At 35.9% G+C, this 15,348-nt stretch overlaps 1 protein-coding gene across 1 annotated transcript; it reads left to right on the top strand.

The window, feature by feature from the left end:
* Window positions 1-884: 884 nt before the first annotated feature.
* On the top strand, window positions 885-15,285 carry LOC120344290 (NACHT, LRR and PYD domains-containing protein 14-like). The gene is made up of 13 exons (XM_078112481.1): window positions 885-4,176; window positions 4,477-4,575; window positions 5,207-6,586; window positions 6,916-7,244; window positions 7,980-8,132; window positions 8,209-8,370; window positions 9,284-9,448; window positions 9,927-10,091; window positions 11,444-11,608; window positions 12,442-12,618; window positions 13,702-13,866; window positions 14,382-14,570; window positions 15,045-15,285. The coding sequence occupies exons 1-13, from the start codon at window positions 4,143-4,145 to the stop codon at window positions 15,114-15,116; spliced, it is 3,255 nt and encodes a 1,084-aa protein (XP_077968607.1). The 5' UTR covers window positions 885-4,142; the 3' UTR covers window positions 15,117-15,285.
* Window positions 15,286-15,348: the final 63 nt, after the last annotated feature.

Here is a 15,348-nt window from a genome sequence, read left to right as displayed (position 1 = left end):
ACACAACCCAAGCGTATATTTCCCATTGCTTCCATTTTCTAGTGCAATTTCTTCTGAACATACTCTGAAATGAGTATTTCCCGTACTTTAACGCGATTTGCCGTCGTTCCCGCCTTTTAGATAAATTTTCACGTACATACACCCACAAGCGTATATATACCATTGCTTTCGCTTTCTAGAACAATTTCCCCTAAACATACTCCAAAAGGAATATTTCCCGTACCTTAAAGCGATTTCCGTCATTCCCGCTTTTTGTGAAATTTCCCGCTTTTTAGTGAAATTTCCCGTAGCTCCCGTCATTCCCGTAGTTCCCGCATTTTAGTTTTTGCAATTTCCCGTCGTTCCCGCAGTTCCCGCATTTTAGTGCATTTCCCGTAGTTCCCGTCGTTCCCGTTTCCCGCATTTTAGGGTTGCCCACATGGATGTAATATGTATATATATGTGATCGATAAATTGGTATTGTATGATTTTGTAATTCGTATATACAATATGACTTATTGAAATGGTGGTAATTAAAACCATGATATTCAAAATTGTAAAAAAATGGATAATAATCTTGATCTAATTCGGCAACTAATAATACAAAAAAAAAAAAACATGTTACCGGTGAATGGCGGTGATGCTAAAGGTACGGTAGACCGTACTGTAACCTACTGCTTCGCTTGGTGTGAATATATTTGTAGACTGTGGTCTAGTCTAGAGGAACGGTAAACCGTACTTCACTGCTTCGCTTGGTGTGAATATATATTTGTACGGTAAACCGTACCGGTACTGTACTGCTTCGCTTGGTGTGAATATATCTCAGTATCTATAGACAGTGGTCGAAATGCTTCGCTGTGGTATCTGCTGTTATAATACGGTGATAAATCGAATAAGTTGGTTTTGCAAATAAGGAGCGTCCGGCATTACAGGTAGGTGGGGGAATAGGGATGTGCGCATTTCCAATACGGTACGTCGATATATTTTGTCTGTTTTATTGCTGTGATGTGGTGCTTTGTTTATAATTTGACGAGTTTTGTTCGAAATAACCATGTTCTTAAAATATAGACGGTCAGAAATGCAATTAGAAGCCCAATGTTTTTAAAGATAGAGAAGTTTTGGTACTGTACGGTACCGTAACACAGCGCAGTGACACTGTCTAACTCGTAGCTGTCAAAAGCTTGAAAATCCATACAAATATAAGAGATAAAAAGATGAAACTTGGTAGAGTTGCTGGAGTTGTGTTTCCTTTAACCATCTTTGAAGGTTTCGCTTTTTTTAAATTTAAAGGGGAGTGGAGTGCGCATTTTATACGTCGATAATATCTTTGTCAACCAATTTGTGACCACCGTGTTTTTGTCTGTTTGATTACTGTGATGTGGTGCTTTGTTTATTTATACAGGTAGGCCTACTGGCTGACTGGTAAGTCACCGCATATGATTTTTGGGGAATTGTTCGGAGTGACCATATATTTGAGCATTGCTCTCTTGTTTTTATAAATTTCTTAAATATCTTATTCTGTGTTTTGTTTGCCACATATTTATGGAAAATCGGAGTAAAATTAGGAAATATGAGCAATTCTTTAACGAATCCCTGTGTGTCAAAGGTCACCTTGAAGAGAATATGATGTAAATATTTATAGTGAGAAAAAGAAAGGCGATGAGGTGGTTTATATGATAAATCACCAGTGGATCTTAGTCCAGGATAGTGCAAAAATGGTTGATAATTTATTACCCAAAAGCGCGAATTTGCATAGTGTGGGCCGACCTAACGAAACAGAAAGCCGCACGTTCTTCGTCTGTGGCGTCATGTTTGGTGATTTTCTCACGCATAATTAATTCAAATACTCGGTTATTTTGTTAAAAAATTTTTGTAAATCAAGTCTCATTTTCTTCCCCTTTCCTCTGATGCTCCTTGTTCCAAATTTCACCCGATTCCCCTCGAAAATGACGGAGATATAACTTGTGGCTGCTCGCGGTCACAGTTTTTAAACTGCCTAGTGATAACCTTATGGAGAAAATTAGCCGACTAGAACGCACTAAAATGCCCATATCTTACATCTCCGGTAGTTCTTGGAGTTTTTTTTTGGAAACTTGATATTGTTTTTTTTTAATTTTCACTCAGTTCTATCTGTTGGACCCCTACAAGGTCTCGTGTAGTTTCGTACATAACGTAGTTCTAGTAGGCGTAGCATGACAATTTTTGACATGCCAATCCTAACCCTCACCTGACTACGCAATCCAAAAGTTACGTCACTACGACGTCACAAAACACGTCATAGAGCCTACTACTACTCCTCACTGGTGCCAATTCCTTATTAGGCACGGCGGTGTGGCCCAAAAGCGCAGCGGTGTGGCTCAACGGGCTAAGCGTTAGGAATACGCTCGCCACCGCACCTCTAATTACTCTGCGTGGGTTCGCAGGTTCGAATCCCATGCAGGGATGGTTATGTGCAAGATGATTGCTGGACTCTTCAGTCCTCGCTGTCGTTGGATGGTTCACGTAACCGCTGGTCGGTTACGGCTTCCTCCACCACCAAGTCCATGCTTCCGAAAACAAACAATATAACTAATCCCTTACCCGACTTGGAATGGTAACCGGACGAGAGGCCGTGGTTCGTCATATGGATAAGCCGTCTTATCGGCTTTCCTCTCCCCCGGGATAAATATGTAAATCCTATCCTATCCTACTAAATACTCATACGATCGCCCGAAATGGCATCTGCGCCGACGATAAAGAACTGACCATATAGTCACTTTGGAACTGACTAACGTCAGCGATCGTCATTTTTGGATGGTGTGGTCACGTGAGGGTTAGGATTGCACGTGAAAAAATTGTTTTTGGTACTCGTCAGTTCTCTGACATAGACAACACAAAAAGTAAACAGATAAGGATGTAAACTACCGGTATCCATTTAACGTTGTAAGAAAATATTAGCAAGCAATGTGTATGCATTGCATAATCCAGTAGGTATTTCTGTAATTGCATTGCTAAAAAATCACTTGTTCGAAATTAAACATGGATACGTCGTGACTTCCGTGGTGTATTTTCGATTTGTTGAGGTTCTTTCTCTGTATTGTGTTTAAATTTAAAGTATTCTTTTCATTTCAACTTCATTGTGGCACCCAGTGGTTTATTTCGAATTTTTTGTTGCTTTTTTATATTCTTTTTTTTTTATATGACTGTATTTAATTGAGTAAAGGTTTGATATTCCACGGTGTCTGTGGCTTCCCGTAGTTACTCGAATTCTTTTGTTTTTCCTTTTTTGGACGATTGTGTATTAAGCCAATGTGTATTATTGAGTTTCATTTATTTTTTTGTCCTTCCATTTCTGTATGATCGTTTCCAATTAAGTTAATGTGTAATATTGAGTGTCCTGTATGCTATATTTCCTGCTTAATTTCAGCTGCAAGGTGTCGCTGACTAGATGACTATCCGAGTCTTTTCGCGACCCCGCGTCAACTGCAACAAGCCGATATCTGTTTGTCATTTTTTCACATTATATTATTTATTCATTTTCGATATCGCGCATTGTTTTTGCATGACGAAAATAAATCTCTGAATCTGATACTTGGGGTCTCGTGTAGTTTCGTACCTAACGTACTTCTAGTAGGGGTAGCGTAACAATTTTTTGACATGCCAATCCTAACCTTCGCCTGACTACGCCATCCAAAAATTACGTCACTACGACGTCACAATCACGTCATAGAGCTTGCCAAATACTACTAAGGGTGTATGCCGCGCATTTGTGTTTTAGGCCAATATGGTCTTGTGCATACATCCCGTCTTCAGTATTTATAATTACTTACCGGTACTCTTTTATATTGCTTTTACGAAGACGAATAAACATACATACATACTACGATCGCCCAAAATGGCATCCGCACCGACGATAAAGAACTGACTACGCCTAGTCGCCTACTAGATGTACGTTAGGTACGAAACTACATGCGACCCGATACCGGTACTTGTGCTATTAAAATAATGTGACAACTTGAATTATTATGTATTAATTCTCTCTGTTAAGTGGTTTTCTAAGTTTTAACTTGTAAGTATCCCAGCTAGTAATGTGATCAACAAATTGACATTGCCATTTTCATGTGCATTTGCCTTCAGCTCTGATCAATACAGCAATTTGATACTGTCATATCTGAGTTTAAATCATGAATCACACCGAAGGTGCCGGTGAACCCCCAGGTGAAGATTTAAATCATGCTATTTGGACTACCGGTACTGGACTATCATATTAAATTTAGTGTCAAGAATGAAAATGCTTAGCAAAAAGTTTTATATCTTTAACATATCCATCGGTCAGTTTGTATTTATAGCAGTATATAGCCAAGTTTGAATGTTTTAGGACTGACAAAAAGCTTTAATAACATTACTGCATTATGCATTATGGCAACATTTTGATGTACAGTACCGGTAATCTTTCTCTGTATACAGGGTATATATACAGATATAGTTTGGTGGTAATCCTGCTTCTTTTTTTGTCAGGGCAAGGCCTGGTGGGAGTCGCTAATCATTTTGAGCATGCTAACATAGACGTAGCAAACTTTGTTCTTCCAGATGGTCGACCTAGTAAAGAACGAAGAGGTACAATATTATCCTTTTTTTATCATGCAATTGAAGGATTTATTCTGCCGATAAGGTCTGATTGAAACTAAATAGAGCATAAAAGAAACACTTTTTGTTGTACAAAATACGGTAACCAACAGCCATAATCTTGAATATTGTGCATTGCAAAATACTTTTCAGTGTGTCAAAAATACAATCCACTTGCCTAAAAATTACTTTTATCTAACCGTATTCAGAACTCGACAATCAAATAATAGATAAATATCGATAATAAAAATAAACAATGAGATATAGAAATAAAACTGGCTGTTGCAATCATTCATGTTCTCAAAAATGACCTCCTGTATTGCATAGGTAGCTTAATGAATGTCTGTGTATTATAAAGCTTGTCTAAATTTATTTAATGGACGTGATATGTGTTGCAAAAACTCAGTTTTGAAAGTATGGGGAACCGCTGACTGAATTGCATTCTCACAGCTTTATAAATCAAGTTATAACATGGACTCACTTGTCTCATACTTCCCACCCACTCCGTTATATCAATGGATCGAGGTCTTTTTCACTTTAAGCACACTTCAAGCTTCGTTATTTTTCGTCATATTTGTCACCAACAAATTTCTATAAATTTTAATAATACTTCTCACTCTAGAAACATTGGAGAAAGAGTTCATTGATGGCGTGAATGCAAGATCTCGATGGCTTGCCAAACCATCCATTATGAAAGGGTATGGAAATGAATTCCAGGAGCAAATTAATGAAGTTGCCCCAGAATTATTCAAAACTAATTTCTTTCGTGGGGGCTGCGCATTGGATGAAGTCGAATATTCAGTCATAAATGAAAGAGGTAGACTCGCAGCAAAAGAAAAGAAAAAAGAAATCTCTGTTCATCTTGAAACTGTACATTCCAATGGAAGATATATTGTTTTTGTTGGTGGGGCAGGAAGTGGGAAAACAACGCTTCTCAAACGTTATTGTCTTTTAGTATTGGAGGGTAAAATTGAATTGATGAAAGAAGTGAAATTTATCCATGTTATCAATATTAAAGATTGGTCTTTAAAAAATGGAAAGTATACTCCAAAAGAATTACTTTATGCTATATTCAATGTGGCTAGCGGCGAAGCCGTCAAATATGGATTTGAATGGCTCAAGAATCCTGAAAATCAGAAGAAATCATTTTTGGTATTAGATGGTTTGGATACTGCCCCTTGGGTGCTGAGTGAGGATATGCATCACAATATGATTAACTATGATGATAAAGCTCCTGTACCAGTTATTATCTACAATATTCTATGTGGAAATCTATTTCCCTACTGCAAAATATTGTTGGCATCCAGAGAATACGGCATAAACAGATTACCCAAAGAAATAAGGCCAGATTCAACAATTGCTCTTAGAGGTCTTTCACGAAATTCTATTATATCACTGGTGAAAGACATTGGTAAAGATAAAGGAGGTATCATTTTGGAATCTATGTTGAAAAAATCACTCAAACTGATGCTTCTTTGCTCGACACCGTTATTTCTAATATTTGTTATTATCTTGTACATCAATGGAGAAGATATACCTGAAAATCTTTCAGGGCTCATTATGACAATACTAAAAAATCATATACGATCTAAACACCTCAAGGTTAGAAAGGATGTCGACAAAATAATGCAAAATCTTATGGCACTTTCTCTTGATGGCATGGAAAGAGGAATAGTGGTTTTCACTAGGTATGATTTCGAGAAACATGATTTAGATATTGATGATATCAAAGATCTTGTCATCAGCGTTCCGACTCCAGACAAAAACATTGTGTGTGATCAGAATTTATTGGAAGAGGATTATTCATTTTTCTTTGTTCATCAGACCATTCAAGAACTCCTTGCGGCATGTGAAATGGCTAATCTTAATTTGTTGCAGTACAAAGAACTGATTGACAAACAGATCCACACTTCCAAATATGGGGTTGTTCGACAAATGTTATGTGGGTTACTGTTTAACAAAAGTACAGCAAAAATGAGTTTTCTCAAGAATCGCTATAGAGGTGAGAATACATATTTTGTAAAATTGGCAAGATTTCTATAAGCTTCCCTTTATCAAGAGAGTGTACAGAGGTGATTTTTGTCTCAATAACTGATGTATACAAAATATATAACATTTATAGAGACAGGTAACGTATTTTCCATTGGAGTATTTTGATGTCAATAAGGTTAAATTTATAACCCGATTCAGCCAAATTCTTAATTGAGATTCATTATAGTACTTTGAAATGGTTGACTTCCATTTATTTTGTTGGTGACCTAAGAGCATTTTAATCTAACCAAAAGTCTGAAGGTGTGATTTTCGTTAGCATATTCAATACTTATTATTAAGATGACTATATCATTGAAACAAAGCAAGAGTATTTGCTGGATTCTCTACGTAAGGATTTGAATGGTGGAAATATTCCACCAATGAGAATGCTCAACATTTTGATCTGTCTTTGTGAGTGTGGAGCTGACGAAAGAATTGTGCAGTTGGCTAAGACAAATATTAAAAAAATCTACTTATCTGGAATTCCGCTCACAACAAGTGATCTTCATGCATTGGGAAGTGTTACCTATCATTGTGATCGACTCAGTATAATGGCGCTGGACAATTGTCAATTGAATACTTATGACCTCAAAGTTTTATCAGATGAACTTGGAGATTCAGATGTAGAGGTAAACTTTTTTGTAATAAAAATGTTGAATGTAGTTGCATGTTATATGCTTTCAAAATTTGGCAACACGATGGCCAAGTGCAGTGGTTCCCAAAAGATATTATTAAGATTTATTGAAGAGCACCATATTTTTTCATGTAAGTGCTCTGCGAGTTATTCCCCCTGATAATTTGGCGCCACATGAAAAAAAAGTTTGGGAATCGCTGGCCTAGTGAATAAAGCGTTGAACATAAAAGGGTGTTGGCATCGAAGATTACACGTCTCAGGCTCAATCCCTTCCCCCCACCTCACCCAGGGTGTAAATTGGTTGGGCAATTCCAAACTGGTAATATTCAGTTTTTTCCAAAGAATAGTAGATTGTATAGAGCATTGTTCGGAGGGATCGCATGAAAAAGCATTGTATAAAAAGAGAACAGTATCTGAGTTAAAATCAGTTTGACTGGTTTGCAATTCAAACAAATCTTCAATTCAAAATAATATTCTTGCTTATTTTTGGTTTGAATTTTTGTCAATGACAAACTTCTATAATTACGGTATATGCCATTATCTATTTGGATGGGTAATTCTAGGTTTGTATTGTCCCACACACATAGTTCATTATAATACTTTACTTTATAGAGAGATAGTTCTGACCATTGTAACTACTTGAAGCAATATCAAATAATATATATGATAAATACTGTCGTGCCATATCACTCTTATATCTTCTCGTTAATACTTTTGATTGCTTTTTTAGATTACAGTGTTTGACGTGTGCTTCAATCGCAGTCTTCTTAAAAACAGCATGTATTACTTGCACAAAATCTGCATTCGTGGCCAAGGATTGAATTATTGGCAGTGTGGTTTCAGACAAAGTGACATATTAGATTTTGATGAAAAGACTGCGAAGGTATTACCAAATTTTCCTCTAAAACTCGTAGTACAAATTACTGAAACTTTACTTATAAATATTTATATTTTAACAGAATGCTGCTTTAGATGTCTATGATGTAACAGTTCAAGGTGCTACAGAAGAACAGCAAATTAAAACCATGCTACAAGACCAGAAAATACTTGATTTCAGCGACTACAACACACAACATTACTTTCGAACATTAGAAGAATTGATTATCGAAGCAAATACAAGGGTAGGGGTATTAACTCAAAACATCAAAAATTAATTTAAAAGAAATAATTTAAATTTTTTAATTTTTGGCCTTCATAAGAGGTAAATTATATGTGAAGAGTTCCCAGGTTTGCTATTTGAACTACCATTCTGAGCATAATTATCACCCAGAATAGAGAACAATTATTATATCCGACATTTCTAAAATTTTATGCTGGTTAATACAACAAAGGTGTTCCATTACAGTAAACGCTTGCCATCGCACCTCTGATCACTGTGTGTGGGTTCAAATCTTGTGGAGGATAATTATGTGCAAAAGGATTGCGGGACTTTATTCCGCCGTATAGGGTATTTCACATAAACCACTGGTCGGTGATCACAGCTTCCTCCACCATCAAGTCACTGTGTGTACTGGCAACATTCCATAATGCAGCCTCTACTTCTAAATCAATCACAATTACTTGGCAAATTTACATGCATACTCCCAAAGCTCTTATAAATACCATATTTGCTTGTTTTGTAGCCCGGGATGGCTAACCAAACTCACTAACCGGACCCTTATTCAAACCGGCCCTTATTCAAGCACGGGCGCTTGGTATTTTTAAAGTAAAATTATATAACGAAATAGAATGAATTAGAATAACAAAAATTTTGACTTTTGGACACCTAAGGCCTGAGTGTTATCTACCAGCGCTTAAAATTCAACAGCGTTGTGACAAAAGCGCTTATTTCTTATTGTTCTCTACCACTGAAAGATCAGCTTTTACATCGGGCGGGTATTCGAGCACCGGCCCTTATTTATTTTTATGTTCTGTAATCTGTTCACACGGGCAGCTATTCAAACGGGCCCTTAATCAAGATCGGGCGGTAAAACGAGCATATACATAGCATTGATTTTGGAGTAGCAATTAAAATATGTAACCGGTATTTTACAGGACAGTGTCAACGTAAGTTTAACAGAATATGAAAGAAATTCGGTTTTAACAAACCTTTGCCAGTTATTGAACCAATGTATCAAAATAGGAGAGTTCAAAATATCTGAATGTGAGTTAACTGAGAATCAACTTGAACAAATTATGCAAGCTATTCCGGAACAAGAGGTTTGTTTTATATTTATTGGACACGAATGTTTCGTTTTGATAAGCGCCACAACGCAACTAATATGCCTATCAATTTTAATGTTTTGCACTTGAAGATGGAAAAAAGTCGTTAAAAAAGGCCATTACTTTTACTTGTTATTTTATTTAGTTTTAATCATTTGCGACCCAATATTTTTACTAAAATTTTGCTTCTTTATTTCTGTTATTCCAGAAAAAGTACTTTTTTATTTAGTATTGCTCATCTGATGAACTCTGTGCTACAGGTACCAAAGTGAAAAAACTGATGTGTTAATATTTGAGCATTATCTTTTGTATTTAGTATGTTATAGAGAATATTTCAGCTTATGCAGATTATCACGAATGAACGCTGACTTAGTCTGATCATCCTATACAGAATCATTCATTTTGTGTATTACCTTTAATGTAATATTTATTTATTTTTGTAATATATATGATAATATAAATGTATTGTTAACAGATCCAGATGGTAAACGTGTTTCTGACACCAGATATACAACCAAATGGATGGAAAAAAATTGGCGAAATCACTGAAACCTTCAAAGCAAATACTCTTGCTGTTACATCTTGCTCATTGACGAAAGAAAAGCTTGCAGAACTTAAATTATCTCTCGGCCAGTGGGCGGTGAGGATTGAATTTTGATAATGAGGATAGATTTTGTTTTTCATACTATTTGAGAAGATGGTATATAACAGTGGTTCTCAAACTTTTTGAAAAATTATGCATAACGGTCCTCTTTCAATTTTGCTGATTACTCGCGGCCCACTAAATAAATGGAAGCAAATAGCAACGTGGTATATCAAGCAATTAAATTACCTCGTGAAATTTACAACCAGCCGCATACGCCTTCCATAAACAATACGCTCTGATTTACGGTACTTGACACGTTCACCAACGTTTGTTATACGTAATAATGTCTTCGGTGGAGCGTGTCGTGCTTTGGAGAAACACTGTAAAAGCATGCCAAAATTTTACTCCAAATCAAAGTGCTTCTGTGCCAAGGTTAAAGTTGTCTCGCGGCCCTCCTAAAACCGCTTCGCGGACTCCTAATGGCCCGCGGACCCCAGTTTGAGAACCAATGGTATATAACATGGTCCACTAATCTGGGCAACTACAGCCTCATGTGCGGTTACCAACCACGTTTGCTATCAAAACAGTTTCAATGAGTTTATTGGCTCCTCCATTTCCAAGTTCTTTTCATTTCAACGTAAACTGCATTATTGTATCATTTATGATTTATTCGGCTTCTTCTTTGTAGGAACTAGAAAATTGCATCATGACTGGTTTTCCGAGAGTTTTGATATGATGTTGCTGCTCCGAGTATGTTTGAGTTTGACTGAAATGATGCAGATGGCTCTTTTAATGCTAAAGGTTGCTGACCTGTGTTGTATGCTGCCTAGCGAGGAACCCGGATGGTTATCGAAAATTGTCCCAGGGCTTGCGGGTAAAGGTACCAAGCCCAACGGCACCCCCGAGTATGTGGCGTTATGAAGACATTTTTCTATAGACTCCCAGATTTGTGTATGCACGCTTTGTTGATTTTTCCAGACCGTCTTCAGCATTGCCACCGAAACTCGCATGCTTTAAGCTTGTTAATTACCAACCCTACACTCTTCAGTCTCGCAAATTAGTTAGGAATATGCTCACCATCGCACCTTCAATTACGATGCGTGGGTTCTCAGGTTCCAATTTCACACTGGGATAGTTTGGTGCGAGAGGATTGATGGACTCCTCGTCGCCACGGGGGTGGCCCACGTTACCACTGGCCGGTTGTGGCTTCCTCCACCATCAAGACCATGCTTCCGACAACAAATATCTAGCTAATCAATCCCATACATGAACTGGTAACTGGACGAGAAGCCGTGGTTTGCCATATGATTAAGCCTTCTTTTCGGCTTCCTCTCGGCAGGGATAAATATGTAGATTATATCTTATAGTGTATAAACACTTGCCTCAAAATTTTATTTTTTATATAGATAGATAGATTCGACTTGAGTCGAAACAGCAATATGGATGTAAGTTGCCTGAATCAAGTGGGTGAAATTATTCGAAATTGTGCAACAAATGATCTGGTCATGGGATACTGCAACTTGACCAGTAATCAGATGAGCAGTTTAAAAGCCTCTTTACAAGGTGAAAACGTAAGTGTTCTATATATTTTTTCACTCCTTTTATAATAGTATTCATAAACAAGAAACTTTGGCACATACCGGCATATCAAAAATGTAAAAATTGTGAGGAGAGCACAATTAAATCCACAGGGTAATTGTGATCCAATCAATGTGTATATCTAATAGAACTAGTTGTCGAGTGAATAATATCTTGGTTCATTGTAGTAGAGTGCATTTATCGATGCCCATTTCTCTCTGTATTTGTATAAGTGGATTTGCAATAATTTTATGCATGCATGCATAGCACGTTTTTACATGTCTTTGACTCTTGATAAAGCTTTGTAGAAGCAGCTACTAATTGAAAGTAGAGATATGTTTCCGGCTCGGCATAGCCTACCGCAGTGGTTCCCAACCTCTTTCGAACGACCCAATTTTTTTTTTAAATTGTTTTAGTAGATTCTTGCGATCCCTGTACCATAAGATTTATAAGAAAATGATATTAGCAACTTTTAGGTTTTTGTGGAAAAGAAAGACCTAAGAAAATTTGCAGTTTTGGTGCAGTTTTTGGTCGCTACACATAGGTTGAGAAAACACTGGCCTACTCAATTTGTTTTAATTGAGTGATGTGATGGCGATGGGCAAATGATTTGAACTTGAAATATTTAACCTGCTATGTTAGGCCAATGCTTTAAACATCTTTTACACTTATTTTGTAAAGATTTGTCTGGCCAAAACCTGTTGATAAAATTTTTTTCATTGGATGTATCATTGACATATCTTGACAACCAGAGAGTTTTCGTTTGATATTTACTTACATTTCTCTGTTTTAATTCGACTAGTTTTCACCTCCCAATGTATTACAGGGACCAGCAAAATTACACAGAATCGACATAAGTGGTAACGATAATTTAGGGGTTGATGGTTTCAAGGCACTGGGACAAATTTCTGACATGTGTGAAACGAAAGAGCTTGATGTTAGTGAATGTGATCCATCACCACAGGAAATCAGAAGTTTTAAAGATGCAGTAAATACTGAAAAGGTACAAAAATATTATACTCATTTACCAGCCCTGATGTATAACTATGTACAATCTCCGAGCATATTGTATTGTATCAGATATTCAAATTGAATTAGATTAAGCAATATGTTCCCTATGAGTTTCACATCAATTGGAAATTATTAACATACAATTCAACACTAATTCGTTATAATCTCTGTAGCTTTTGTCACTTTAGTGTTCACTCAGATATCAATCTTCTTTATTTCTAAATGGCTGTTGTGAGTTGTGACCCTGATTTTCAGTAATGCAAATTTCCGTAATGCAAAAAAAAATAAATATGAACATAGTGCTTTCAAAATATATCCAATATATTCTTTCAAGTTATACAATGCTACACAGTACGGGGGTTGGGTGGTATATGGGGTTAATTGAGTACAATGTATATATAAACCTTGCTTTTTTGTATGCTGAGTGAATGATTTTTACTTTGTAGCAACAATAGTTCATATCATATGCTCCCATTTCGTTGCATATAGCTCTCGTATGCCTTGCCTACCTACCAATGGTAAAATTGTTTTAGATGTTTATATGTGAAATTGTTTTTGTTCACCAAAAACTTGTTTTGGAAACTTTTATATGATACTTCTTTGTTTGTGTATTCTAATATTTTTGTGATTCTTTTTAGTACTTTAGTAGAGACTCTTTTTGCCCCATTGGATGATTTTAGTCTAACCCATTGACTTTTTATTTTATTGAAGTTTGAAAAATTAGGATTCAAACTGTTATGCAAGGAAGTACAGAGTAGGAATGTTACAATAAAATCATAATTTCAGAGAGAATTTATTTCACTCAGATTTTACATCGGTTCAAATGTAATAAACTACTCAAATACATTAGTGTGAAAATAATTTGTATATGGATTCAAAATATTTTATTTTCAGCGCTATGTATATCTTGTTTCACTTCCCTTTAACATACATGTAGTGTTTATCCATGTGATATTCTTCCCTGCAAAAATAAGAGGTTGTGTCTGCTCTTCGCTGTTATGGTGAAAATCTCCCACATAAGAGGGAAATATTAGTGTTTTTGTTTTTCATCCATTTTGATGATTTTTTGCGACAGCTTACGAAACTGAACGTGAGCAGAAATCGGAATATGGGAGAATGGGGTCTTTATTACATTGGGGAACTCGTTGGAAAATGTAAATTGAAAACTTTGTTTGTTCGTCAATGTGAATTAGAAGAGAAAACTCTTGCAAAATTTGCAGAAGGCATGAAGAAAGCAAAGGTACAATTTGTAATTAGAAACTCTCCCACCATGGTTTGTAAACGATTGTGAAAATGGATAAAAGAAACGCCATATTGAATAGTAGTTGTTGCGGCATATGAAGTTTATCATAATAATTACAGCATACCCACCCATAACACAGAACTGGTCATTTGTAACATATTCTAGGGGGAAACTTCTATTCAAAGCATCTTAATTACTGGAACATCTGGGTATAATCATACACATACAGAAGTCTTTATAGAAGTAAATAATAAATTCATGGGAGCTAGCTCAGTCTATATCTTTGTCTTCAATGTACTTGTGGTCTATTACTATAAAATTTCTTTTCTGTCAATTCTCTATACAGACATGAAAAGAGGTATTGTTTTTTCAAATTTCCATATTCTCATATACAGATATTAGGCTAATATCGAACTGGTTAATAACGAAGTTTGAAATTTGTTTCCAAAAGAATTTTTTGCTGTATACTGAATTTCTATTCTGTTGATAAAGAACCACAATTTTTATCCCAGATTGACTTGCTCAGTTTTGGTCTGTATTTTATGAAGCCGAGAATAACAACGCAAGCAGAAATAGACATTTTACTAAACTTGTTACCAAATGTAAATAAAGAACTAACATTGGACGCATGGTCTTTTGGATTACGTAAAGAGGAATATGAGCAACTACTGCAGAACGAACTAGACAAACTTGAATTCATTGTAAGTAATATGATTATTGAGTGGACACATCTTTGTGGAATTTGAAAAATTGACTTTCCAGACCCAAATCATTTTCAAATCATCAAAAATTTATTGTTGCGGTCTTTTCTCCACAACTAATGAACAAATCAATTCCAATTTTCAGAAACATAGTTGAAGAAGTATCTAGTACGCTACTACTTATATTTTTAATTCATCTTATCACCGAGTCCTGCAGGGATGTTTTATATAACAATACCTTCACACAGCATTTGCTGTAACTCTATGGCATTCATTCAGTGCAATTCACTAAACATTCAACTGTCATTGGAATTTTACTGGGCTTCTGTATCCACATATTTAGCATTGCTCGCTTGTATTCTCTTCATGAGTTTTACAGCTGTGCTATGGCAAATTAAAAAGCTGCATGTTTATATTTTGTATCGAATTCATTATTCACTCATTCCAATTACTGTTAACGGGAATTAATTACAGGAGCCAGGAGTCAAAATTGTCTTTGAACGAGGACAGAATCGATATGTACAACAAAGGAAACCTAGTGCTTGAAGTCGAAAAAATGTGACAATTCCACTAAATGGGATATATCTGAGTGTAGTGTTCTTGCAAACAATGTTCACCTCATTTTTAATCTGCGACTCCGCCATGATTTGATTTCATCTTATTTTTATTCAATCCTAATTGGTAAAGCTATGCAAAATATTAATTGAGCTATATTTTTCAATTTTCAATAAATATTTTAGTAATTAAAATATTTTTTTTAATTATCTTCCAGGTTTAG

Source organism: Styela clava, chromosome 5 (genome assembly GCF_964204865.1).
Source record: "Styela clava chromosome 5, kaStyClav1.hap1.2, whole genome shotgun sequence".
NCBI lineage: Eukaryota > Metazoa > Chordata > Ascidiacea > Stolidobranchia > Styelidae > Styela > Styela clava.
The sequence above is the reverse complement of the archived record's forward strand: the minus strand, read 5'-3'. Positions and strand labels throughout refer to the sequence as shown.

Coding starts and splice junctions, on each gene's coding strand:
- LOC120344290 (XM_078112481.1), top strand. CDS start 4,143: ATGAATCACACCGAAGGTGCCGGTGAACCCCCAG. Junction 6,587..6,915: donor TCTCAAGAATCGCTATAGAG/GTGAGAATACAT, acceptor CTTATTATTAAG/ATGACTATATCATTGAAACA. Junction 13,867..14,381: donor AAGGCATGAAGAAAGCAAAG/GTACAATTTGTA, acceptor TTTTTATCCCAG/ATTGACTTGCTCAGTTTTGG.